The 24,981-nt window shown below is 44.9% G+C and overlaps 2 protein-coding genes across 3 annotated transcripts; one reads left to right on the forward strand and one right to left on the reverse strand.

Annotated features, from left to right (window-relative positions):
• Positions 1-12,151: 12,151 nt before the first annotated feature.
• Positions 12,152-17,976, reverse strand: pgap2.L (post-GPI attachment to proteins 2 L homeolog). Of its 2 annotated transcripts, NM_001095371.1 has the most exon segments (6): positions 13,338-13,616; positions 14,524-14,632; positions 14,920-15,026; positions 15,584-15,836; positions 16,024-16,192; positions 17,479-17,976. In NM_001095371.1, coding segments are annotated over 5 exon segments (765 nt in total). In that variant the 5' UTR covers position 16,192; positions 17,479-17,976; the 3' UTR covers positions 13,338-13,488.
• A 92-nt stretch (positions 17,977-18,068) lies between these two features.
• taf10.L (TATA-box binding protein associated factor 10 L homeolog) lies at positions 18,069-24,801 on the forward strand. The gene is given in 6 exon segments (NM_001097045.1): positions 18,069-18,295; positions 18,555-18,706; positions 19,712-19,776; positions 22,743-22,857; positions 23,953-24,550; positions 24,599-24,801. Coding segments are annotated over 5 exon segments (591 nt in total). The 5' UTR covers positions 18,069-18,126; the 3' UTR covers positions 24,043-24,550; positions 24,599-24,801.
• The last annotated feature ends 180 nt before the right edge of the window (positions 24,802-24,981 follow it).

Raw genomic sequence — 24,981 nt, forward strand, 5'->3', positions numbered from 1 at the left:
GGGACCTAATCATCAGGATCAGAGGCACCAGATCTCACGTTTTCTGATAATTCAGCTAAAAGCTGCAAGGCACCGGCCACACCCCCCCCCCCCCCCCGGATCACAGAGAGGTGCTCAAAATAGGTTAAGGGGAGATAATGTTCTCACACCAACTGGGCTAGAGCTATAGGGTGCTATACTTGCACCCATACAAGTTCCTTACAATACACTGACTGCACCTACTATGACAAACTGGGTGCTACTGGGCTCACATGCACAATACTGGCCCGTGGAGGCATTAAATAGCCTTTGGGCCCCTGAACTGGCCGATACCATGAAATGCTTAGAGGAAAAGCAGAATAAAGAGACATGACTTGGCACAGACTCTTGTACCACTGCCTGTCACTCTCCCAACCCCTCCCAGTATCTGCTCCCTGCCCCAACTGCATGCAAATCCCCCCCCCCCCCAATATAGCTGTCCCCTCTGCTCAAACAGGAGCCCCATTGTCTCGGGTGCACATCCTCCTATTTTACTAACAAATTCCCCATTGATGGGGCTGCAGAGTGGAAGTGAAATGGGGGGCACGGCCTCTGTGCTGGGGAAAGGTTAACCCTTTCAGCCCTGCATCATTAGAGTCACGACTCCTTACTCTCTCTGTTCCCTTAGCTCCTTATTTTCTCTTACATTGCAGGTGACCATTTCTGTGGGTATTGCTAAGCTTTCTTACAGATATAGGGGGGAATTCACAAAAGTGCTGATATTGAGTCAACATAAAAGTGGAGATAAAAATGTCGGATTTCCCACCAAATTCACAAACCTCTATCTCCTCTTTTGTGAATTTGTCTTTTAAAATTTTGAGCATTTAGCTCCTACTACACCTGTCAGTCAGCTATCAAATTGGCATTTCGTATGTTACCTAGGAAAATTCTACATCATTTTTTTTATTATAACCTGCGATTTCTAAATCTGCCTACGTGTTTGTGTAATTCCACTTCTGTAACAAGATATAAGGGTCTAAATACAAGAAATGCTATTTTGCATAATATTGGGATTTGTATCAGAAATATGGAGACGGTAGGACAAGAGGGAGACAGTAGGACAAGATGGAGACCGTAGGACAAGTTGGAGACAGTATGACGAGATGGAGATAGTAGGATAAGATGGAGACAGTAGGACAAGATGGAGACAGTAGGACGAGATGGAGACAGTAGGACAAGATGGAGACAGTAGGATGAGATGGAGACAGTAGGACAAGATGGAGACAGTAGGACAAGATGGAGACAGTAGGACTAGATGGAGTCAGTAGGACGAGATGGAGACAGTAGGACAAGATGGAGACAGTAGGGCAGCATGGAAACCATAGATGATGGAGACCATATGAAAAGATGGAGACAGTAGGACAAGATGGAGACAGTAGAGTAAGATGGAGACAGTAGGACAAGATGGAGACAGAAGAGCAAGATGGAGACAGTAGAGCAAGATGGAGACAGTAGAACAAGATGGAGACATTAGGGCAAGATGGAGACAGTAGGACAAGATTGAGAGAGTAGAGTAAGATGGAGACAGTAGGACAAGATGGAGACAGAAGAGCAAGATGGAGACAGTAGAGCAAGATGGAGACAGTAGAACAAGATGGAGACAGTAGGGCAAGATGGAGACAGTAGGACAAGATGGAGACAGTAGAGTAAGATGGAGACAGTAGGACAAGATGGAGACAGTAGAGCAAGATGGAGACAGTAGAACAAGATGGAGACAGTAGAGCAAGATGGAGACAGTAGAACAAGATGGAGACAGTAGGGCAAGATGGAGACAGTAGGGCAAGATGGAAACGTGTGCCCTGACTAATAATCCCTATTAATATGATAATAATTCCTCAATGGGAGAGGTGTGAAATGAAGATTGGTTGAACCAAAACAGAGCAGATTATATTAGAATTGATCTGACACACGGGGAAGAGTTATACTGAGTTTTACTCCATTTTTAAAATGTCGGGAGAAAAATGTTGTTTTAATGTCATTTGAAAGACAAATTCATAAATTCACTTAAAAATTAAAAGTGTCGGTTGAGTGGGAATTTAGGCGGATTTCCGTCTGTGAATATGGAGAAAGTATTTTACACCACTTTACCACCACTTTTACTTCTCTCCACTTTTGTGAGTCCCAGTGCAGGGTATATAGAGACTTGCCCCTTGGTCTGTTCCTGGGTTCCCTGCCCCACGGTGAGTAACATCCCCACCCCAAAGAGATTTGACTTCTTGTTCTGCTGCCCCCCCCCCCAATGTACCCCATATGCTCCCATGGTTCTGCCCCTTAGCCCCTGTCTGTGCAAGTCATTATTATTTGGGTCTCATTCTGCTTGTCCCCCCCCCCGTTTCATTTCTGTCCCTGATTGGCTGCAGCTTCTCCTGCTCATTCCAGCAGTTGGTTTTGGAATGTGTCCCTTTCAGCCAACCCCTGGCACGGAATTGTCTGAGCTCTGAAGCCGTGCCAGCCTGGGCATCACACACACACACTGGGCTTCCTATTCATTCCAACACATTACACTCACTAGTGCTGACTATGCCAAGGCACCCAGCAGAGACGGGCAGTGCCAGGCAATAGGTGCCTTTCTATTTGCTTTTTATGCACTGGGGGTTCTCACCACAACATCAAACCTCTTTCCATGCCACCCTGGCACTGATCCAAGAAACAGACGTGGGCTCATAACAGCAGCACAGTGCCAGGCACACAAATGAGTATTAGTCCAGAATGAGTTCCTAGCAGGCAACACAAATAAGTGTAAGTGGGTGATGCCCCCTGGTGGTGTGGGTGGCACCTGAACAATGGCAGTTTGGGGATTTTCTGCTTGATTTCAAGATCAGGTTGAGATTAGTCTCTTTACTCCGCGGTGACACCAATGTCTCATTTACTCACACTCACCCTCCCATACTCCATCAAACAATATGCTGTATAAATTGTAATTCAAGGAATGTTATTTATTTATTAACCTGCAGCAAATGTGCTAAACAATATGTAGGCCATATCAGTAAAAGAACGTATATTCTGTATATTAGGTATTAAAGGAAATAGCGGCACTAATGTATCTGAGCATGTTTTTTTGATTGTTCTAAGGTAATGTAACCTTCCTCTCTGTGATAGGTATTGAAAAGGTTGTTGTAGGTCCTAGGGGAGGCAATCTATGCAGGGTCTTGAGCAAAAAAGAAGTGAAGTGGATCTTTATGTTGAAAACAAGACAGCCTCAGGGTCTGAACTACGCCTTTAATGTGTCTTGTTATTACGATGAAGTCGATGTAATTGTAATGGAGTTTGCAATATATTCTGTCACTATGAACGTCTCACTAATGTATAAACATTATAGATACAATACATCATATTATTGTATGAACATGTATATATATATATATATTTACAGTATACTGTATTGTATAGGGTGTATGTCCTTGGATGCTTTTTTCCTTGTTGTACATTGTTTTTAATGCCCCTCCCCTTCATTGGTTAATTGATGTGTTTTGGTGATTGGCGGGTCTGGGGTATATGCTTGACATACCGGTCTGCCTTCTGTTTAAGCTTATGATTAAGTGCAGGACGGCACGAAACGCGTAAGGCTATGTATTGATCTACTTTTTGCCCTAAGATAATGTTTTCAGTTTTTTTACAAGCCATTTTGTGGGATCTGTGAGTGCCTGCCGTTTTCTCTTTTGGTTTTCATCCTCCCAGTTCCTACAATCTGTCGGGCCAGACAGAAGCACTGGGAACCAGTTATCCCCATTATTGCCCCCTGGGACAGGTCACTGGCTAATGTGTTTCCCTTCAAGAAAAGGGGGGGGGGTGAGTTTGTAATGGGAACATGTGCCTGAGCTGTTACTCTGAGCATTACAGAGCCTCTTGGATAGGGGCAAATAGGGGCTACTATCACCCCCTTCTGACAGCACAGTGGTAGATCTATATGGCACTCTATGTTCCCCCAATACAATGTTGAAGTAGTCGGCTCCAAGCCACCCAATAAATGATGTCGGGAATTTTCTCTACAGATTGTGTCAGAAACCTTCCCTAATGGCTCCTCCCATTCATTGCAATACGGGCGTTACAGCCAATGGCTGGGTTGGTACCGGGCACTTGTCTGGGTGAATATACGGGCAGAGGAGATTTCCCATGATCCTTCAGTCTGGGGTCTGTCCCTGCATTAACTGTTCTCTCTCTCTCTCCTCTCTGGGGGAAAAGGATATATATTTTTATATATATATATATATATATATATATATAACAGGGCCGCCATCAGGGGGGGACAGGGGGACAAGCGTACCGGGCCCGGGCATGAAGGGGGGCCCGGCAGCGCTGCATTTTTTTGAAGATCCGGGCCCCCTTACGAGCGCCCGAGCCGTACGTCTTGCCTCTTCAGTGCCGAATGCGGAAGTGCCGAAAAGCCGAAGCCGATGCGACGAAAGACCCGAAGTCACGGAAAAAGCCGAAGTCCCGAAGTCACGAAGCGCCGAAAAGACCCGAAGTCACGAAAACAGCCCGAAGCCGAAGTCCTGAAGCGGTGAAAAGACCCGAAGTCACGAAAGGAGGCGAAGTTGAAGTACTGAAGCCCATGAGTTCAATTCTTACTGAACACCAGTTTGTGGTTTTTTTTTTTTTTAATCCCCTGGCCACCAATGTATTATTTTAATATTCTATAGGCCCCTGCCACCAATCTTTTTTTTAAAACTTTTGTTTTTGGGGCCCCAATTTTTTTTTTAACTCGTAAGGGCCCCTTGCCACCATTGTTTTTTTTGGGGTTTTTTTTTAAAAAAAAAATTAATTTTCTTTTTGGTGGCCCCAAATTTTTTTAACTTGTAAGGGGGGCCCCTGCCACCAGTTTTTTTTTTTTTCAAAAAAAAATTATTTTTTTTTAAATTTTTTTTGGGGGCCCCAATTTGTTTTTAACTTGTAAGGGGGCCCCTGCCACCATTTTTTTTTTCAAAAAATTTTTTTTCAAAAAAATTTTTTTTTTGGGGGCCCCAATTTGTTTTTTAACTTATAAGGGGGCCCCTGCCGCCAATGTTTTTTTTTTTTTCAAAAAAAATAAATTTTTTTTCAAATTTTTTTTGGGGCCCCAATTTGTTTTTAACTTATAAGTGGGCCCCTGCCGCCAATGTTTTTTTTTTTTTTTTTTTTTCAAAAAAAAATTAATTTTTTTTCAAATTTTTTTTGGGGCCCCAATTTGTTTTTAACTTAGAAGGGGGCCCCTGCCACCAATGTTTGTTTATTTTTTAGTTTTTTTTAAATTTTTTTTTGTTGGGGCCCCAAGTTTTTTTTAACAGGGGGCCCTGCCACCAATGTTTTTAAAAAAAAAAAATTTTAATTTTTTTTTTTTTGGGGCCACAATTTTTTTTATAAGGGGGCCCTGACCATCAATAGCTTTTACAACTTGTGTGGGGGGGGGTTACTTTTTTAGCGCTGATGTCTGTGTGGTCTTTTAACTGCGATGTGGGCGGGATATGGGGTGGAGCTTGGTCGTCAGTGTGGGCGGGGCCCCCAAAAATTTTGTTGTACGGGGCCCCGTGATTTCTAATGGCGGCCCTGTATATATATATATATATATATATATATATATTAATATATATATATATATATATATATATATATATATATATATATATATACATACACACACACACACATGGTACTGTTGGTCTGAAAAGGGGGTCTCTGAATAGTAGAGTAATTACTCATAAAGGAAGAGGCACAGGCAGCGCCTGGATAACCCAAAAACACAATGGAGCAGGCACTCGGCCTATGACTATGAATTGTTTGCAACATGAAACGCGTAAGGCTGTGTGACAGACTGCTTTAAAAATCTTTAAAAATGCCCCCTTTATTGGAGCTCCCTGTAGATCTGCTATGGTCCCTGTTTAAAATGGGCATGTCGTGTCGGTCTCTGCCAGAAACACAGCAGGAGGGGGACAGCTAATCGGATCCCTATATATACGTATATATATATAAATATCTCAGCTACTCGGTTGTATTGGGTTTCACTGGGATGTTGCAGCATATACTGGGTTTTACTTTTTATCCCAGTACAGCCCAATTTATCACAGTATATCCCACCCAGTATATCCCAGTACAGCCCAGTAAATCCCAGTATAATTACCATGTCCATGTTATAAAATTTGTCAGGTTATTAAAGTTTAAACACATTCCTGGGAGTTTTAGGGCAATGTTTTATCTTTTATTACAGTTTTGCTAATGAAGTTGAGTTGCCATTTAAGCTGTGCGTCTCAATTCTCCCATGAGACCTGCTTATCTTAAACAGTTAAAATTGTATCGTTGCTTCTCTTAAATTGTTACAAATGTACAAGTGAAGCTGCTGAGTATTCTGGGCTCTCTGCTAAAAGCCAATTAAGTTTTAGAAACGTTGTATCTTTTTCTGGTGTCAGTGCAGGAGATAAAAGAGAAAGTCGGGCCATTTCATTAATAATCCGGGACCGGGACTGCAGGCTGAGCTGTCAAAATTGTGACTGTTCCACGAAAAACAGAACAGTTGGGAGGTATGTATATGAGGAAGGGGTGTTGTTGTGCTGCTCCCAATGCACCAACCATCTGCCATACTGGTGCTTAATGGTCATACTGGGCATCATGCCAATGGAGAAGGTGTTACTCACAGTGTTGCCAACAAAGTATCCTTGGTAACGACAATTGAGATGAACGAATTCCCCGGGTCCCTGTTGTTTTCCATTCACCCACGTGCCAATGAACTTGGATCCGGTCTCAGCGTATGTGTAAACTCCCTGCCCGTGTCTGACACACGCATTACACATGTTAGTGACACGGTAACCCCCTCATACACAAACTGCACTCTAATAATGTGGGAGCGGTCTACTAAACAGCGGTAACAATAACCCACCCTCACTGCCACACACTAATAATGTGGGACTGATTAACTAAACAGTTCTAATAATAATCATTAGTGGGGGGCACTTGTGCAGTGGAGCTACCCCCCCACTTATATTTGTTATATTAGTTGTATCAGTTATATTAGCAATATGGGGGGCTAATGGAGTGCGCTCTGGCTGTCAGATACAGGACCCCGTCTGATCAGTTGGATCCCAACTATGGTCTGTGGTGCAGCAATGCACAGGTATGGGACCTGTTATACAGAATGCTCGGAACCTGGGGTGTTCCAGATAATGGATCTTTCCCTAATTTGGATCTTCTTCCCTTGAGTCTTAAACATGAAATAAACCCAATAGGCTTGTTTTGCCTCCAATAAGGATTAATTATTTCTTAGTTGGGATCAAGTACAAGCGACTGTTTTATTATTACACAGAAAAGGGAAATCATGTTTAAACATTTAGATTAGATTTATTTGGATAAAATGGAGTCTATGGGAGACGGCCTTTCTGTAATTCGGATAATGGGTTTCCAGATAGCGGATCCCATACCTGTATAATGAGTGTAAGCACAATGGGCTCCAGCAGAAATCTGATTGATAATATGGGCCCCCCCAAGACTCCGAGGGGCAAATTCACTAAACGACGAAGCGCCTAGCGCTAGCGTGAATACGCCAGCTAGGCGCATTTTCGTTAATTCGCCGAATAACGGACGCTGGCGTAAATTCGCTAGTGTTATTTCGCACCCTTACGCCTGGCGAATATGCGCAACGGACGTAACTACGCAAATTCACTAACGCGCAAATTATTCTGAACGCTACCTTTTACATCAGACTTCCTTCACCACCTCAGACCAGGCAAAGTGCAATAGAGTAGATAGGGATTGCTTCAAAAAAAGTTAAAAAATTTTCTAAGTCCCAAAAAAACGCTGGCGTTCTTTCATTTTTTATGGGTGATAGGCTGAAAAAGATCAAAATTTTTTGGGGGCTCCCCTCCTTCCCCCCTACATTTCCTAACTCATGGCACCTTAACTATACAGTGGGCACATGTGTAGGGCAAAATAAATATTTTATTTGCTGTTTTGACGGTTTCCCAGGCTTGTGTAGTGATGCTACATATTCCTCCATTGTAACTTCAATTTAGCGCCATATGCAAATTAACCATCGCTAGCGTAACGTCGCTTTGCTTGGCGAATTAACACTAGCGCAACTTCGCAACCTTACGCTTCCCCTGAGCGCAACTTTGGATTTTAGTGAATTTGCGTGGCGCTGGCGAAAATACGCCTGAAGTGCGGTGAAGCGGACGCTGGTGCAACTACGAATCTTAGTGAATGTCCCATTGAGGCTTCCCAGCAGGGCAGGGGTTGAGGGGCTTACGGGACACACTAAACCTCCTGTAAAATAAGCGACACCCACTGCTGAATTTCCTATAATACAGCCCCCAGCATGTCTCTATGTCAAGCCCAGGGGGTTATGGGTGATACAAGGGTAACTTACCTCTGGTTAGACAGCCAGTCCCCACTGTAGGTGTCCCTATTGGGATAATAGTAAACTCCCTGGCGCTGGAGCTGACCATCTACCCAGTCACCTAGAGACAAGGGGCAAATTCACTAACAATCGTAGTTTCGACAGGCGCAACTTCGCCGCGCATTGCCGCACTTTGCCACACTTCGCCAGGCGTAGTTTCGCCAGCGCTTCGCAAATTCACTAAAATCCGAAGTTGCGCACAGGGGTAGCGTAAGGTTGCGGAGTTGCGCTAGCGTTGATTCGCTATGTAAAGCGAAGTTACGCTAGCGAAGGCTAATTTGCATACATCGCCAAATTCAAATTTCAATGGAGGAATACGTATCTGCACTACAAATGCCTGGGAAACCTTCAAATCAGCAAATAAAAATTGTTATTTTGCCCTACACATGTGCCCACTGTATAGTTAAGTTGCCATGAGTCAGGAAATGAAGGGGGGAAGGAGGGGAGCCCCAAAAAATTTTTTTGATCTTTTTCAGCCTATCACCCATAATGTAGAAAACACGCCAGCGTTTTTTGGGACTTAGAAAAAATTTTGACTTTTTTTGAAACAATCCCTATCTACTCTATTGCGCTTCGCCTGGTCTGAGGTGGCGAAGGAAGTCTAGCGTAAAAGGTAGCGTTCAGTACAATGCGCAAGTTAGTGAATTTGCGTAGTTACGTCGCTAGTGAAAATTCGCCAGGCGTAAGGGTGCGAAGTAACACTAGCGAAACTACGCCAGCGAAAATGCCAAACGCTAGTGAATTAACGCTAGCGTTCGGCACTTAGTGAATTTGCCCCAAGGAATCCGTGTAAGTGCTGAACTACCATTTAACTAACGTTTGTACTGTGTTACGGATCAATTAGCTTTGCTGTCCTGCCTGTGCTCTCTGGTTGCCGGGGGTCACTGACCCAGGAACTATAAGGTTTCAGTTTCACTATTTTTTTATTTTCAGGCTGCTATTATTCATCTTCCAAACTAATGCCAGCACTGCTCTTTAGTTGCTAGGATAATTATCCCTTAGCAACCTGTAGGGATTAGCCCAGCAACAGGATAACGGTGACTCCCTGGATGAGTACACGGATTAAATCAGACACAGTAGAACAATGGGTTTGAGTGAAACACACGTGTGGATTTTTATTTAAATAGCCCTATTTACACCATTTAGAGCTGGACAAAATGAAAAGGGTTAAAAATAAAACAAAACAGCAAAATAAACCCTTGGCAGCTAACTATACATTCAGGCTTCCCTGACTATCAGACCGGAAACAACCGTGCGTTGCTCTGGTCTCTACGTTAGCAACAGCAGTCTTTACCACACACAAAAGAAAGGTTTGTATTTCACCCAAAATCCCAAAAGTTTGCTTATGTTAGAACTGGTTCCAGGGTGGAGCCAAACCCTAAGCAGGCTGGGAATTCTTATTGCAACCTGGATCTGCAGGTTCGATTCTGCTGAGCTCGTTAACTGGTCTGTGAGCTGTGAACATTACCAGAAACTGAGAGCAAACTGCTCAAACCTGGGACAGACACACACACCATCCTGCACAAATCCACTCACTTCTACTGACCTGCTGTCACAAACCACATATCAGCTCAAAAAACAATTCATAAGTTGCAAAAAAACGGAGACCAAAAATTATCCTTCTGCTTCCTACATGAGACTAAAAGTAGAGTGTGAGTAATAGAGTGAGTACTGGGGGCACATTTACTAGGCTTGAGTGAAGGATTCGAATTAAAAAAACGTTGAATTTCGAAGTTTTTTTTTGTGTACTTCGACCATCGAATAGGCTACTTTGACCACGATTCAAACTAAAAATCGTTCGACTATTCGATAGTCGAAGTACTGTCTCTTTAAAAAAAATTTAGACTACCTACTTTGCCACTTTAAACATACCGAGCATCAATGTTAGCCTATGGGGACCTTCCCCATAAGCTTTCTAAGCTTTTTTTGATCGAAGGAAAATCCTTAGATTTTTCCTTCGATCGTTCGATCGAAGTATTTGCGGTAAATCCTTCGACTTCGATATTCGAAAGTCGAAGGATTTTACTTCGATGGTCGAATATCGAGGGTTAATTAACCCTCGATATTCAATCCTTAATAAATGTGCCCCTTAGTGTTACTACTCGAGTATTACTATATGAGCAGTGTTACTACTCGATTATTACGATATTAGTAGTGTAACTAGTGATGGGCGAATTTATTCGCCAGGCGCGAATTTGCGTGTTTCGCCGCCAGCGAATAAATTCGCGAAACGCCCGCGAAAATTCGCGGCAAAAAACGGGCGCCGGCGTCAAAAACGAGACACCGGCGCCAAAAACAAGACGCCGGCGCCGTTTCGCTAATTTTTCACCATTTCGCGAATTTCGCGCGAAATTCGCAAATTTTTCGGCGAAGCGAAATGGCGCAAATTCGCCCATCACTAAGTGTAACTACTTGAGTACTACTATATGAGTAGTGTTACTACTCAAGTATTAATGCTGGTATCTTCATATTTAGATCCTTTGGGGTACATGTATGTTCCCGCCCTGTGCTTCTTGTTCTCGTGATATTCTCCAATGTAATATCTTGAATTGAGATGTTTTGCAAAATCCCTCATTGAGACCAAGTCTGCCTGCCATTGTGCGTCTATATCTGAAACACAAATTCTAGTTCTTTTGAAATTCTTACGTACTGGTTTGTGTAGCGTATATGGACCCTGAGTGGACAACCACTCCCTTACAGTATTTTGTTTTATGTCTTTATTTTTAACACTCTGATACAAGTTTCGAACACCACCAAAACTGCCTGTATTTTGAGGTCTATAGTATGTTTTCTTTGATGTTTTTCGATAATGACGCCATTTCTAACGTGAAAGGCGGGGTTTTAAAATGTATCAGTTTAATTATCAATCATTCAGATTAAATGTATAATGAACCTGAAAGCTCATTCCCCTTTAGATCAGAAGTAGTCCGCACCTGCCTGACAACCTGTTACATAATGAATTGTGCCTTTCAAAAAGGTTCACACTGTTTTGGAGGGATTTTTCTTTTTTTTCAGTTTTACTATAGCAGAGCAATCCTAGTGTCGCACATTTCAAAAAGGTTCACATGTGAATTGTAATAGTTTTGGAGGAATAAAAACAGTCCATGTTTTTTTTTCCAGTTTCACAGATGCAGAGCAGTCCAATTGTCTTGTTTTCTCAAAGCTATTTTCACCTTGGAATGTGTTAATTTAAAAAGAACAAACATTGAAGTAGTCGCCTGTCTTTTTTTCGGTATTCATCTGTAGTTCTAGCAATAAGCGCATGATGTCCCTCGCAGTTACACAGTGACCACATATAGATCTTGTCATATCAAACATAACCATATTGGGGCGCTCACAGTAGAGGCTAGCTAGGGTTTATGGGAATTATACAAAAAGGCATTTGCGCAGTGGGCGGGGAATGCTATGCCGCAGTGGGCGTGGTTATATCAGGTCAGAAAGACCAGCTCAAACTTAGCTCCAGCCATTAGGGTGGTAACCCCGCCCCCACCTGTCAGGGGGTGGGAACCTGTCAAGTTGATTGAAAGGTTTGGGATATACTACTGAAATGAAACCAGTACAGCACATAGGCATTATTTGTTCTTGGTATTACGTGCTGCTATCATCACTTGTTACACGGTTACATCCAAGTCGGGTGGTGCTTCTCCCAGGACTTGCCCTGGGCTTGTTCACCAGTATGGCCGCACCGATTTACTTGCAGTCAGAGAGGGGGCATCTGTGCCGGGACTGCCCATTGCTGGAGGCAGAAAGAAGACAACAGGAGGCACCAGGGAATCAGCATACAATGGAGTTTAATGCACAGTAGAAATCAAAGATAGAAAATGTCAGTACAATCATTCTTTGGTAGAAAAATCACTAAAAAACCTCTGATTAGAACTGGATAATAAAACCCAAACACTGAGTAAAGGGGCCTGTGCTTTGTAGTGTTAGTGTAGGGTAACTGGCTCCTCCTACTCTCTCTTTCACCTGTATAAAGAATGGCCTCTGCTTCTTTGTCACATGGATTACAGACCAGCCAATGGGGAATAAGCTCAGCTCTCATTGGCTGGGATAATCCATGGGAAATATTTTGTTAGGTGTTCGCTGCACTGTGGATGCTCACTGTTGACATATATGAATATTAGATATAGAATTAGTTGCCACGGGCAGAGGAAATTTCCAGGCCCGGTGCAAGATGCCCATTCTTGGCCAGATTTGGCTACCAAGCAAGTGGGAGTGGCCACGGCATCCTCAGCTCATATTCTGATAGAGAGAAAGGGTTTGTTTTGGCCCCTACAGAGATCAAGTGAGCTGTCAATGTCCTGTATGGACTCCTAAAAGCCTAGTGATGTCAGTAGCAGGACTGCCATATTGCTTGCAGTTAGTGATTAAGAATTAAAGGTTTGGGAGCCCACTGATTTTACATTAACTTCTCCTTTAATTTGCATGACCCCTGACCAGACTCCTCACTGTGGCCCCTACAATCCAGTGGCCCGGGAGTATGCACCTCTGCAGCTGCTGCTACACTAACTAAAACTCCCTTACCTATGGGACAGGGGTATGTTTTTGCTCGCCTTGTCCTTTAATTAACTCCAGTTTCTCAGTAGCCTGACACATCTGGGCCCAGCAGCACCAGGTCTGTTAGTACAGAGGACTGGACCCACTTGAGAAAGGGCTTGACCCAAAACATAGTGTATTTACACTGCTAATAAAAAAAAACACTTGCAGTTCGTAACTACTACTTTGGAGCTGTTCATTCTTTTTTTTTTAAAATTACCCATTTACAGAGGACTGGACCCAGCACCCAGTCACACCCTCAATTAGTGCTGGAAAATTTAGCCCAAGGCAAGGCTATGTCAGCAGATTAATATCAATATAATAAAATATATAAAGAACCAAACAACATAAATTAAAGAATCATTTCTCACTAATGAGCACAGCGATTGTCTCCACACAGTATGAAATGGTCCCAGAATCATCATTCTGCACCTCAAGTTCTATTTTTATTATTGGCTGGGTGGCACCCAGAATCCTCTCTGCCTCTATGTGCCCCTGAAGGGCTAGGAGGGTACTGTCCGTGCATCTGTGGGGGCACAGGTGAGTGGAAAGGTAACAAATGATATTCCATCCACTCAGATGCGCTTGTCCCCCGGCGAGCAGATCATCAGTTCTTTATTCCCAAAGTCCCACCAGGCCGTCATATGGAACGCCATGTTGGACAGCACCACCAGGTACTCCAGGAAAGCAAAGAGGGTGTAGACTGCAATAAAGGTGGAAGAGAGGTGAGGGGGGGCACATATTGTATCTCCATTTCTCAACATTCTCTCATTCCCATCCCACCAGCCCATTATCAGCAGCACTGAATGGGGCACTTTTCTACTGCAGCCTTATAGAAGAACTAAACCCCTTCTGCGCTAAAATCCCTCCCCTGTTTTGCCCCCCCCCGCCTGGCCTACCTCCCCCCCCCCGGGGAAATGCCCCATAGTTGCTACTTACCCCTCTGCGCAGGTCCTGTCCACGGAATTCACAGACGCCATCTTCTCCCGTGCGGTCTTCTTCCTGGATTGCCCGGCGTTTGGCGGCGCATGCGCATTAGGAGTATTTGCCGGTTCAGCTCTACTGCGCATGCGCCGAAAGTCACAGAGTTTTCCCCCGATTTCTTTTTTTTAGGAAACTTAGTGACTTTCGGCGCATGCGCAGTAGAGCTGAACCGGCAAATACTCCTACTGCGCATGCGCCCGGGCAATCCAGGAAGAAGACCGCACGGGAGAAGATGGCACCTGTGAACTCCATGGACAGGACCTGCGCCGAGGGGAAAGTAGCAACTTAGGGGCATTTGCCCGGGGGGAGGAGGGGCAACACAGGGGAGGGATTTTAGTGCTGAAGGGGTTGACTTCTCCTTTAAGGAACTCACTGGCCATTGGCTAAAACTGCAGGTTATTGGAGCTGCAATTAATCATCTGTAAACCTCATTTGCACTAAATTTCTTCTGTATTCTCCAGGAACGAAGCGCCGTCACTTTATTTTGCTGACAGGGTTTCCCTGTGTATTCCAATGATATTTAAAGTGACACAGACACATTCCTGTCTGTAATAGAAAGATGGGAGTGCTGCTTATAGACAGGAGAGGAACATGGGAACTGTCTCAGGACCCACCCCCCAACCTACCTCCAGGCTCACAGTACATATTGTGCCAAATGTAAACCACAATGGACGCCAGAAACATGAGCAAGTAAAAGCCAAAGAGACGTTTCTTCCAGGCATAGGATGTCCGCTCCTAGAACAGACAGACGGTGTATTAGGGTTTGTACTGGATGACACAGACAGACAGATAAGGGATAAAGAAACACAAAGGTGTAGCATCTCTAGCCTAATTATATAGTTTTAGTTCAGTACAAAAGGGGCAGTACAATTTAAAGGGGCAGTACAAATTAAACAACTTTCAGTATAATGTAAACCAAGCCTGTCCACACCATGGACCAGTTACCCACAATTCCACACGTTCCTAGGGCCAGATTATACATACCAAGAGGTCGATGTAGAAAGCATTAACCGTTCCCTTACCTCCGGGCTCCCAGACCACTTGCGAGTCATACGCCATAGTGTGCAGGTCACAAACATGTATCCCAGCGAGAAGAACATGAAGGACATGAAACCCAACTTATGGACCTCTGTGGAGAAACAGAGAAGAGAAGTTCTACACTCTTAGAGTGAACCAAACTGAGACTAAAGCCTCACCTTTATTTTACATGCAGAATATAATCCTGGGAAGGACATCCTATGGGCCTTCATGGAAACTGGTATGGTCGCACCGCCTGCTGCATTAGTGTGTTTTCTTTATAGAAAGAGACCAGAACAATGCCTACAAAAGGGTTAATTATTTATAGGGAAGAGTATGAGGCGGAAGATCACCCTTCTACTCTTAGATATTGCCCCCTGTTCTGGTATATATGTCCAGATAGTCAGGGCATATGGTTGAGAGCCCAGCCAAATCTGGGCTACAGTCAGTCTACTTGTCTATGTCACACAATTTTAAATCAGACACAGGCACCTCCAAGCAGTAAATTAGCCTCTCAGACAAAAGTGTTTGGAGCGGATACAGAGTGTATATGTAGAACATGTGCATTTTAATGGAAGGAGACATGTTCACAGGAGAGCGCCACCCACAGGCTGGACCCTCACACGCATAGTCACAGGGCCACCTCACATTGGACTCTCCCGGCCTTACCGTGATTCTCCGATGAGGAGACGTAAGTGAGCAGCATGAGGAAGAAGATTTCGCAGGAATTCAGCAGGAAGTTGATGTGACAAAGCCGCGGGTAATAGGGGTTGGAGCAGGGGGTGCCCTGATAATATTTTAGGTACGCCATGGCCACAAGGAATCGAGGGGCAGAGTGTAGTCCAATGCACAGGCGCCATAAGTATCTCTGAGGAGTCTCTCCCCCAATAGCAGCACTAACAGAGGGCAGGTAGTTTGGAACCTGAAACATAGAAAGTCATGGGTCAGATTATATTTATTTGGTACATACTTTGTTCTACCACTAGGAGGCGCAAGAAGTCCAAACAAACGGCATTGTGGGAAACAGGAAGGAATGTATTTGTGTATACATGGAGGCAGGGAATAGTGGGACAGTAATTATGGTATAGGGAAAGTAATGGATCACTCACATGGCAGTGGGTCTCAGTCGTCTCGCTGAAGTTGAAGAGGAGGGACCAGACGATGCAGAAGAGGAAGGCAAACAATGGCAGGCAGACTGTGCTCACAGCAAATGTGGTGAATCTCAGAGAGACGAGGGAGTTGGCCCCGCGATCAGGGGCCATGGATATAGGAACCATCCTGTACATGGGAAATATCACAGGAATCAGCTCTGGAATCTGGATCAAACCACTCCCTGAATGGGGTGTCAGTGTGAGCAGGCAAATTGATAAAGCCACTCCCTGAATAGGGTGTCAGTCAGGAATTACTTGGGGTGAGGATGTAAGTTAACATTTTACAGGGAGTCTAGTTATAAACTGCATGGGGGCCCAGAAACCCTTTTTCCACCACTGCATCTGCACAATAAATTAGGGATATTTTTTAAGGGGCCACTTTACTTGGGCACCCAGACTCAGTTCTAACCAGAAGCAGCAGCTGAGTTTACAGGGCCGAAAATAGGGGCCCTGAGAAGCCACAAATTATCCTGATTTTTGGTAAATTCAGGGGGGGCCAGGGAGTCGCGCTCGGACCTCAGGGGGACCTGGGAGTCGCGCTCGGACCTCAGGGGGACCTGGGAGTCGCGCTCGACCTCAGGGGGACCTGGGAAGTCGCCTCGACCTCAGGGGGACCTGGGAGTCGCGCCGACTCAGGGGGACCTGGGAGTCGCGCTCAGGCCTCAGGGGACCTGGGAGTCGCGCTCGGACCTCAGGGGGACCTGGGAGTCGCGCTCGGACCTCAGGGGGACCTGGGAGTCGCGCTCGGACCTCAGGGGGACCTGGGAGTCGCGCTCGGACCTCAGGGGGACCTGGAGTCGCGCTCGGACTCAGGGGGACCTGGGAGTCGCGCTCGACTCAGGGGGGACTGGGAGTCGCGCTCGGACCTCAGGGGGACCTGGGGCGCTCGACCTCAGGGGGACCTGGGAGTCGCGCTACCGGGACCTGGGAGTCGCGCTCGGACCTCAGGGGGACCTGGGTCGCGCTCGGACCTCAGGGGCCTGGGAGTCGCGCTCGACCTCAGGGGGACTGGGAGTCCGCGCTCGGGGGGACCTGGGAGTCGCATTCGGACCTCAGGGGGACTGGGAGTCGCGCTCAGACCTCAGGGGGACCTACCTCAGGGGGGACCTGGGAGTTGCGCTCGGTCCTCTGGGGGACCTGGGAGTTGCGCTCGGACCTCAGGGATACTTTATAGTTAGTCCTTTGCAGACTTATTCACTGCCCCTCGAGCAAGGAGCCTCAGTACTGCCTTTAGCAGTCATTCTCCACACAATGGTCCATAAGTAAGAGGGGGTGCAGGAGCCCATTGCAGGTGATTGGGGGTGTGAGGGGTAAGTGGGATATAAACAGAGACTACAGGGGGTGAGCGAGTCCTCACGGTTCCCTACAGACAGTGGAAGATCAAGGTTCCGGCTCCTGGAGGCAGAGACTCACCCCAATAGTCCGACTCCGCCCACTTTCCGGGATTCCGTGTCTGGGCAACTTGCTCGGGTCCAATGTTCACTAGTGGGGTTGCCCAATCCGCTAGAGCCGGTCTATGATCTCTGCCATATTCCTACACCCAATGCTTTTGCACCAAGGAACCACTGCCCCACGGTCAATTCCTGCCCGCTCCCTGACTCGGTTCCATTCCCTGCCGATTCTAAAGCTCAGATGTACACTCCCTTGTTTCGCCTCACTCTCTGTCTAAGTCCCAGGCACTTCTAATTCATTTCCGGGTGTAGCAACAGGTGACAGGCAACTGCCTGGGCACGTAACCAAGCGACGCCCAATCATCTTCAAAACCCCAGATCAGCTTTGATATCTGCGATATGATTGGCTTAATGTTACCATGTGACTCGCTGCGCCCGGCGAGTAGCCAATAGCGAAGTAAGCTTTCTCTGATACGTAATTACAGGTAAAGACGTTGTACGTCAATCTCCTCCAAAGGCCTGTGTCACTGGCGCATTAACCAATAGGTGGCGCTGAGACACTTCCTCCTTAGCCGGAAAGTAGCGAAGGGCACTTCCTGTTGTTTTGGGAGGCGATTAAGTGTGAGGAGCTGTTTCCGCTTGTTGCCGGAAGTTCCTGTCCACAGTCAGGATGAGCGGGACGGAGTCAGCACCGGACTCTCAGGCAGCGATTCCCTCAATTCAGCCTGGTCCGGCTCCAGAGATTAAGCCTAGTCCGGCAAATATTCCCAAACCTGGGCCTGTCCCGCCCACTGCAGCTGCTCTACCCGCGAGGGACACGGGGGAGAGAAGAGCCAGCGGTGAGCGGGTGTGACTGAAATAGAGATAAACGGGATGGGGAGCTCCGGGGTAAAGCAACAAACCACTGAGGGGCTCTCAGGTTGGTCAGGGTAGGAGTGAGGCTGAAGAGGCAGAATGGGAGGAGCAAGTGGGAATGGGAGGAGCAGGTGGGGGAGGGGTATTTGAGGAGCTGCTCAGGTAAGTGTCCAGCAGTGTGTGAGTATTGGCCAGTCCTTTCCAATTTATCCTCACTTGTCTGTTCTCTTATTAATTCTCCAGTCCCTGCGTCAGCGGCTGCTGCTCCCTCTGAGGGATCCCTCTCCAATGGAGTCTACCTGCCCCCAGGGGTCGCAAACGGAGACGTCAAACCCGTGATTTCCACTACTCCTCTGGTGGATTTCCTCATGCAGCTGGAGGACTATACCCCCACGGTAAGTGCATTTGTCTCTCACTCCAACTGGAAATGAACACAAAAATGCCACGTGATCACAATATAATGGACAATTTTCCTCTGACACTGCTTTGTCATCAGTGTGTGTGCCCAGAACATGTCCTTCTCCTTATAGGACTGGTTGGGAGCTGTTGTATTCCTTATAACTGTGTCAGTGCAGCCTATTGTGTGCCCAGAACATTCCTTATTCATATATATATATATATATTATATATATATATATATATATATATATATATATATACACCACACACAAAGTGAATGGAACGCAGAACCATAAGAAGACTAGAAAGCCTGGGTGCCGTCCGTAAAACTAAAATAGTCACTGCAAAAATTGACCGCACTCCAAGGAAGAGTATACAACAAGTCAAGCAGTCAAAAAGGTGAGGTTTATTTGAGGTCCAACATTTTGGTTCCGTACTAAAACATTCGTCAGGGACTTGTTGTATAAACTTCCTTGGAGTGCTCACAATATACAGTACACATAGAATAGAAATGTCACAATATAAGGCTGATTAGTAATTAATACACATAATTACTACATGGCAGCACAGAAACCAGTGCAATTAGCGTCAGAATTTAATCAGCAAACCTGTAGCATCAGCTTATATTACAGGGGAAGCTCATTTTCTGCTGGATAATTAGTGACAAGCCCTAAGCTTAGCTTCTCAACAGCCAATCAGAGCCCACTGAGCATGTGAGTGTCACAGACACTTTCCAAGATCGTGACGCCCTGTGACAAGTTTGATGTCCTGGATCATTGCTGCTATTGACAAACTGAATCTTTAGCCTCATGCAATCAATTCAGTATGTAAAATATGGTATTTTAGCCATATTCATTTTTAGGGTTTAGTTTTTCTTTAATGTGAGTGGATCAATTTGCATTTAGCAGGATAATAATCCAGAAACACACTGTATAATTTCATCTGCCTTGCGATTTGCTTTGCTATTTCAGCTCTGACTTAATTTTCTTGCATTCCTACAGATCCCTGATGCTGTCACGGGATATTACCTGAACCGGGCTGGGTTTGAAGCATCTGATCCACGCATGTAAGTATAGCTTTGTTTTGTAGACCTTTGCTGCTAGTGGGCAATGGGTATCAGAGCATCTGAGAGCCCTATAGCAGTTGCCCTGACTAGGAAGAATATTATTGGCAGCACCTGAACCATTCTTTATTCTGGCCAGTTTGCAGCACTAGTTTATGGGTGGTCATGGCAAGTGAGAGGCAACTGGATGCCCAAACAGGCTTTCAAGTATCCAAGAAAGAATTCTATTCTGGTGCTGGCAGTTCATGCCACTGTTGATTCATTTTTTTATTTTGCTTTCTAGGAATTGTAATATCCAAGGTGCATTCTGTTAATTGGCCTCCTATGGCTACTACCTGCACTGGTGCCTTTCACTGAACCCCATATAACCCCAACACAGCCCTCTAGGCCTCTAATTTACACTAAATTAAGGGCCTTGGCAATTAACACCACATATATGGGCACATTGCCTGGCACATGAAGATGCCACTGTCTACAACATTTATCTCCAAGCCTTCAGCTGTGGGGCAACATGCTTCTTCCCCAGCTTTAAAACTTGCCCGATTTTATCTACTGGCCACGGCTGGGCTTTAAAATACTATCTGAACTAGTTCCCAATTCCCAATAGATATTTGCACCTTAGAAATGCAAATCCAGGCACAATTTGGCATCTTTTCACCTACACTGGTAAATGTGACTGGAAACTACGCCTCACTCTTCATTCTTAGCCAAACTAGGCTATACAAAGAACTGACTATTAAACCTTTGACCAATATTGCCACCTCTGGCGGAAGACTTCCCTGCCCTCAACCAGAATCAATGGAAGGAGGCTACAGACTCTGCTTATAATTTCCTTATTTCAATAAAGGAAATTTCAATAAATGAATTCAATAAAAGAATTGGCAAGAGACAAGATGAAATATGAACAAGGGGAAGTTGTGCTCACTACTTTTTTTTTTTTTACCATTAAGCGGGGGTGCATTGAGCCTGTGACCACAAAATTCATATAGACAAATACAATCCTCTGCACTTGACCCATTATCAATATATTTAAGACATTGAGACATTTTGTGCCTTAAGATACCAAAAAATGTCTAACCCTTTAAACAAAACAGGTATTATTTGTCTATATGTTGCAGTATATTTAAGATGGCCAACTACATCACAGACATCCCATATCTGGCCAGTCCTACACTCCCACTCATCCCTGGACTGGCCTGTCCTACACTCGCACTCATCCCTGGTCTGGCCAGTCCCACACTCATCCCTGGTCTGACCAGTCCACACTCCATCCTGGCTCTGACCCAGTCCACACTCATCCTGGTCTGACCAGGTCGAAACCTCATCCCTGGGTCTGACCAGTGTCCCACCTCATAACCCTGGGTCTGGACCAAGTCCCACACTCATCCCTGGTCTGACCAGTCACACTCATCCCTGGGTAATGACCAGTCCACCTCATCCTTGGTTCTGAACCAGTGCCCCACATCATCCCTGGTCTGCCAGTCCCAACAACCTCATAGCCTGGTTCTGACCAGTCCACCACTCATCCCTGGTCTGACAGTCCCCACACTCATCCCTGTCTGACAGTCAGACACTCATCCCTGTCTGACAGTCCCCCACCTCATCCTGTCTGACCAGTCCACACTCATCCTGTCTGACAGGTCAAGACAACTCTCACTCGTCGCGGTCTGGCCAGTCAAACATCTCACTCGTCGCTGGTCTGGCCAGTCAAACACTCTCACTCGTCGCTGGTCTGGCCAGTCAAACACTCTCACTCGTCGCTGGTCTGGCCAGTCAAACACTCTCACTCGTCGCTGGTCTGGCCAGTCCTACATTCACACTCATCCCTGGTCTGGCCAATCCTACACTCGCACTCATCGCTGGTCTGGCCAGTCCCACACTCGCACTCATCCCTGGTCTGGCCAGTCCTACACACACACACGCACACACACACTCATCCCTGGTCTGGCCTGTCCTACACTCACACTCATCCCTGGACTGGCCAATCCTACACTCGCACTCATCCCTGGTCTGACCAGTCCCACACTCGCACTCATCCCTGGTCTGACCAGTCCCACACTCGCACTCATCCCTGGTCTGGCCAGTCTTACACTCACACTCATCCCTGGACTGGCCTGTCCTACACTCAGCTCTCATCTGATTCATTAAGAATTAATTTGCTTCATTATACATTATACAGTCTTACCTGCAACTTACTTGCTGCTTTAAAGGTTAAAACACCCTAACATGGTTGCCTTTTTATTGGTCACCAGTGAGATCACCTGCCCCCCCCCCCCATACAAATTTTTGGGATATGGTGTAATTGAGGACCCTGGCCACTAGAGCTGAACATACCATTGGTGCTAGACCCTGTAGTCTGTTTACCAGGGGAGATAAAAAAGCAATAATCTTGCAATGGATGGGGCAAACCCCTCCATCTCTCACCTTCTGGAGACTAATAGACAAAGTCCTCCCTCTCATCAAGCTCAGCTACAAAACTAGGAGAGCTGTAGACAAATTTGAGAGGTTGTGTGACCCAGACTCCCTCAAGCCGTAACCCTATACTTAGACTCTAAACCTAGTAGAGCCAATATGTCATACACTACTCCGGACACTCCATGTCCACTCACATCCGAATGGATAAGTATAACTGCTGATATGACTCTGGCATGTCCATGTATTCTCTAGACAACACCAATTCAAATCTACTGTAAACAATTGTATATAATGTTTTGTAATACATAAAATATCATAGGTGCAGATTGACTCTGTTGTATAGTAACCCATAGTTTAATGATACTGTAGTTTTCCAATCAAGTCTATATGGTGATTACTTGTTATGGGATACGAGTTTATCATAAAAATGCAGCCGTATTCAGATTCCGCTGATCACTTTTTTACTTTCAGAAAGAATCCTCCTGATCCATCTTCTCTTATGTCCCCGTGACTTCTCTCTGGTTCTCCACTTACCCACTGCTTCTCTTTCCTAGTATCCGACTGATCTCCTTGGCAGCTCAGAAGTTCATCTCAGATATTGCAAATGATGCATTACAGCACTGCAAGATGAAAGGAACGGCCTCTGGGAGCTCTCGTAGCAAAAGCAAGGTTGGTATGACAACATATATATTTCTGAGATACAAGCAGCTGAAATCCTTGGACATGTTTATAAGTTTATCGATTTCAGCGGTGGGTCCAGGTTCTCATGCCCCAGACCTTCAGCAAAGGGGAGTAAATTACAGGAAATAATAATTGCAGACAGGCGGCAATCTGGAACACCAAAGAGTAGAATCCAGAAGCCCAATGTTTCGATCATACAAAACAAATTTATTTTACAATATGTATGATTAAGGGCAAATAATTAAAAATTAAACATGTGGGAGGTACTAGTGTGTATTTAAAGGAGAAATAAACCCTAAAAATGAATATGGTTTAAAATGTCATTTTATATAGTGAACCAATTGCCCCAGCCTAAAGTTTGAGCTTGTCAATAGCAGCAATGATCCAGGACTTCAAACTTGTCACAGGGGGTCACCATCTTGGAAAGTGTCTGTGACACTCACATGCTCAGTGGGCTCTGAGCAGCTGTTGAGAAGCTAAGCTTAGGGCTCGTCACTAATTATCCAGCAGAAAATGAGCTTCCCCTGTAATATAAGCTGATGCTACAGGTTTGCTGATTATTCAATTCTGATGCTAATTGCACTGGTTTCTGTGCTGCCATGTAGTAATTATCTGTATTAATTACTAATCAGCCTTATATTGTGACATTTCTATTCTATGTGTACTGTATATTGTGAGTGGCTCCCTAAGCTCAGTAAGTGACAGCAGCACAGAGCATGTGCAGTGAATCAGCAGAAAAGAAGATGAGGAGCTACTGGGGCATCTTTGGGGAGACAGATCTTTACTGCTAAAGGGCTGTTGTTGCCTTGGACTGGTACAGAAGCACAAAACCTCATGTACAACATTTCTACCTACTTCTTTAGTTATGCTTTAGTTTTCCTTTAAATGTGATGATGTAGCGAGGGTGTCGAGACTCCCTAAGGAAGTGAGTCTGACTCTATAACTCTTCTTTTATAGATGTTTAAATAAACGTTTGAAGTTGTATCCTTGAATTCCTCTCTTTGAACTTTGGACGAATACTATTTGGGTCAGCACAGGAAAGTCTCTTTATACTGAATACAACTCTGATTTCTGTTTCTACAGGATAAGAAATACACTCTGACTATGGAAGACCTGACTCCGGCACTGGGAGAATATGGCATCAATGTAAAGAAGCCGCACTATTTCACCTAGCGCCTCAGCCAAGCTTCCATGTTGTATGTGTCGGGCGCTAAACTCCCATGAACTGGATGCACAGGCCTCCGTGTTACAGCCGTGTCAGGGAATAACAGATGTTTAGGTTTCTGAATTCTTCTGGTCTCACTTGTTAGAGATCAATAACCTACACGCTGAGCTGCACTGGCTATGTTCGGAATGTCTGGGGGCCATTTATCAACACTGGGCAGTAACCCATGGCAACCAGTCAGATTGCTGAATTCATTGTCCTATTTGCAGCTGGCTTCAAAAAGCTAATCATGGATTGTTAATATAGATAATTGCCCATGGGCAAATTTGCCCAGTGTTGATAAATGAGCCCCACTGACTCACTGCCAGTAAATATTGGTTATTGGGAAAAGGCCCCAGTAATGTAGCAGTGTAAATATTTAGCCTCATTCCTTTCCACTTTCTCCTGATTGCTATAAATCTTAAGTGACTGCAGTTTTTTTTTAAGTGCCAACCTTACGATACTTTGACTTAATATATATATATATATATATATATATATATATATATAGTATATATATATATATATATATATATATATATATATATATATATATATATATATATATATATATATATATATATATATATATATATATATCAAGGGCAGAGTTTGTAGAATGGGTTGTTTGTGGGCGGGAGGGAACCATCATCAAAGTAAAGATTTTATTTATGCTGAAAGCAATGTGGCGTCAAATAATAAAAGTTGTTTTTCTTTCCAATTGAAAAGAGACTCCTGATCCATTCACAGCACTGCTGCCGGAGAAAACCGTAATACATACAACATAGTTATTCTGCGTTACAAGCAAACGCAAAGTTGTCCTTGTCTAAATGCAATGGTTTTTAAAAAAAAAAATCATTAGTATACATTGAAAAAACAACACCAAGACCAATTAAATTTAAAATTTC

Source organism: Xenopus laevis, chromosome 2L, assembly GCF_017654675.1.
Source record: "Xenopus laevis strain J_2021 chromosome 2L, Xenopus_laevis_v10.1, whole genome shotgun sequence".
Lineage (NCBI taxonomy): Eukaryota > Metazoa > Chordata > Amphibia > Anura > Pipidae > Xenopus > Xenopus laevis.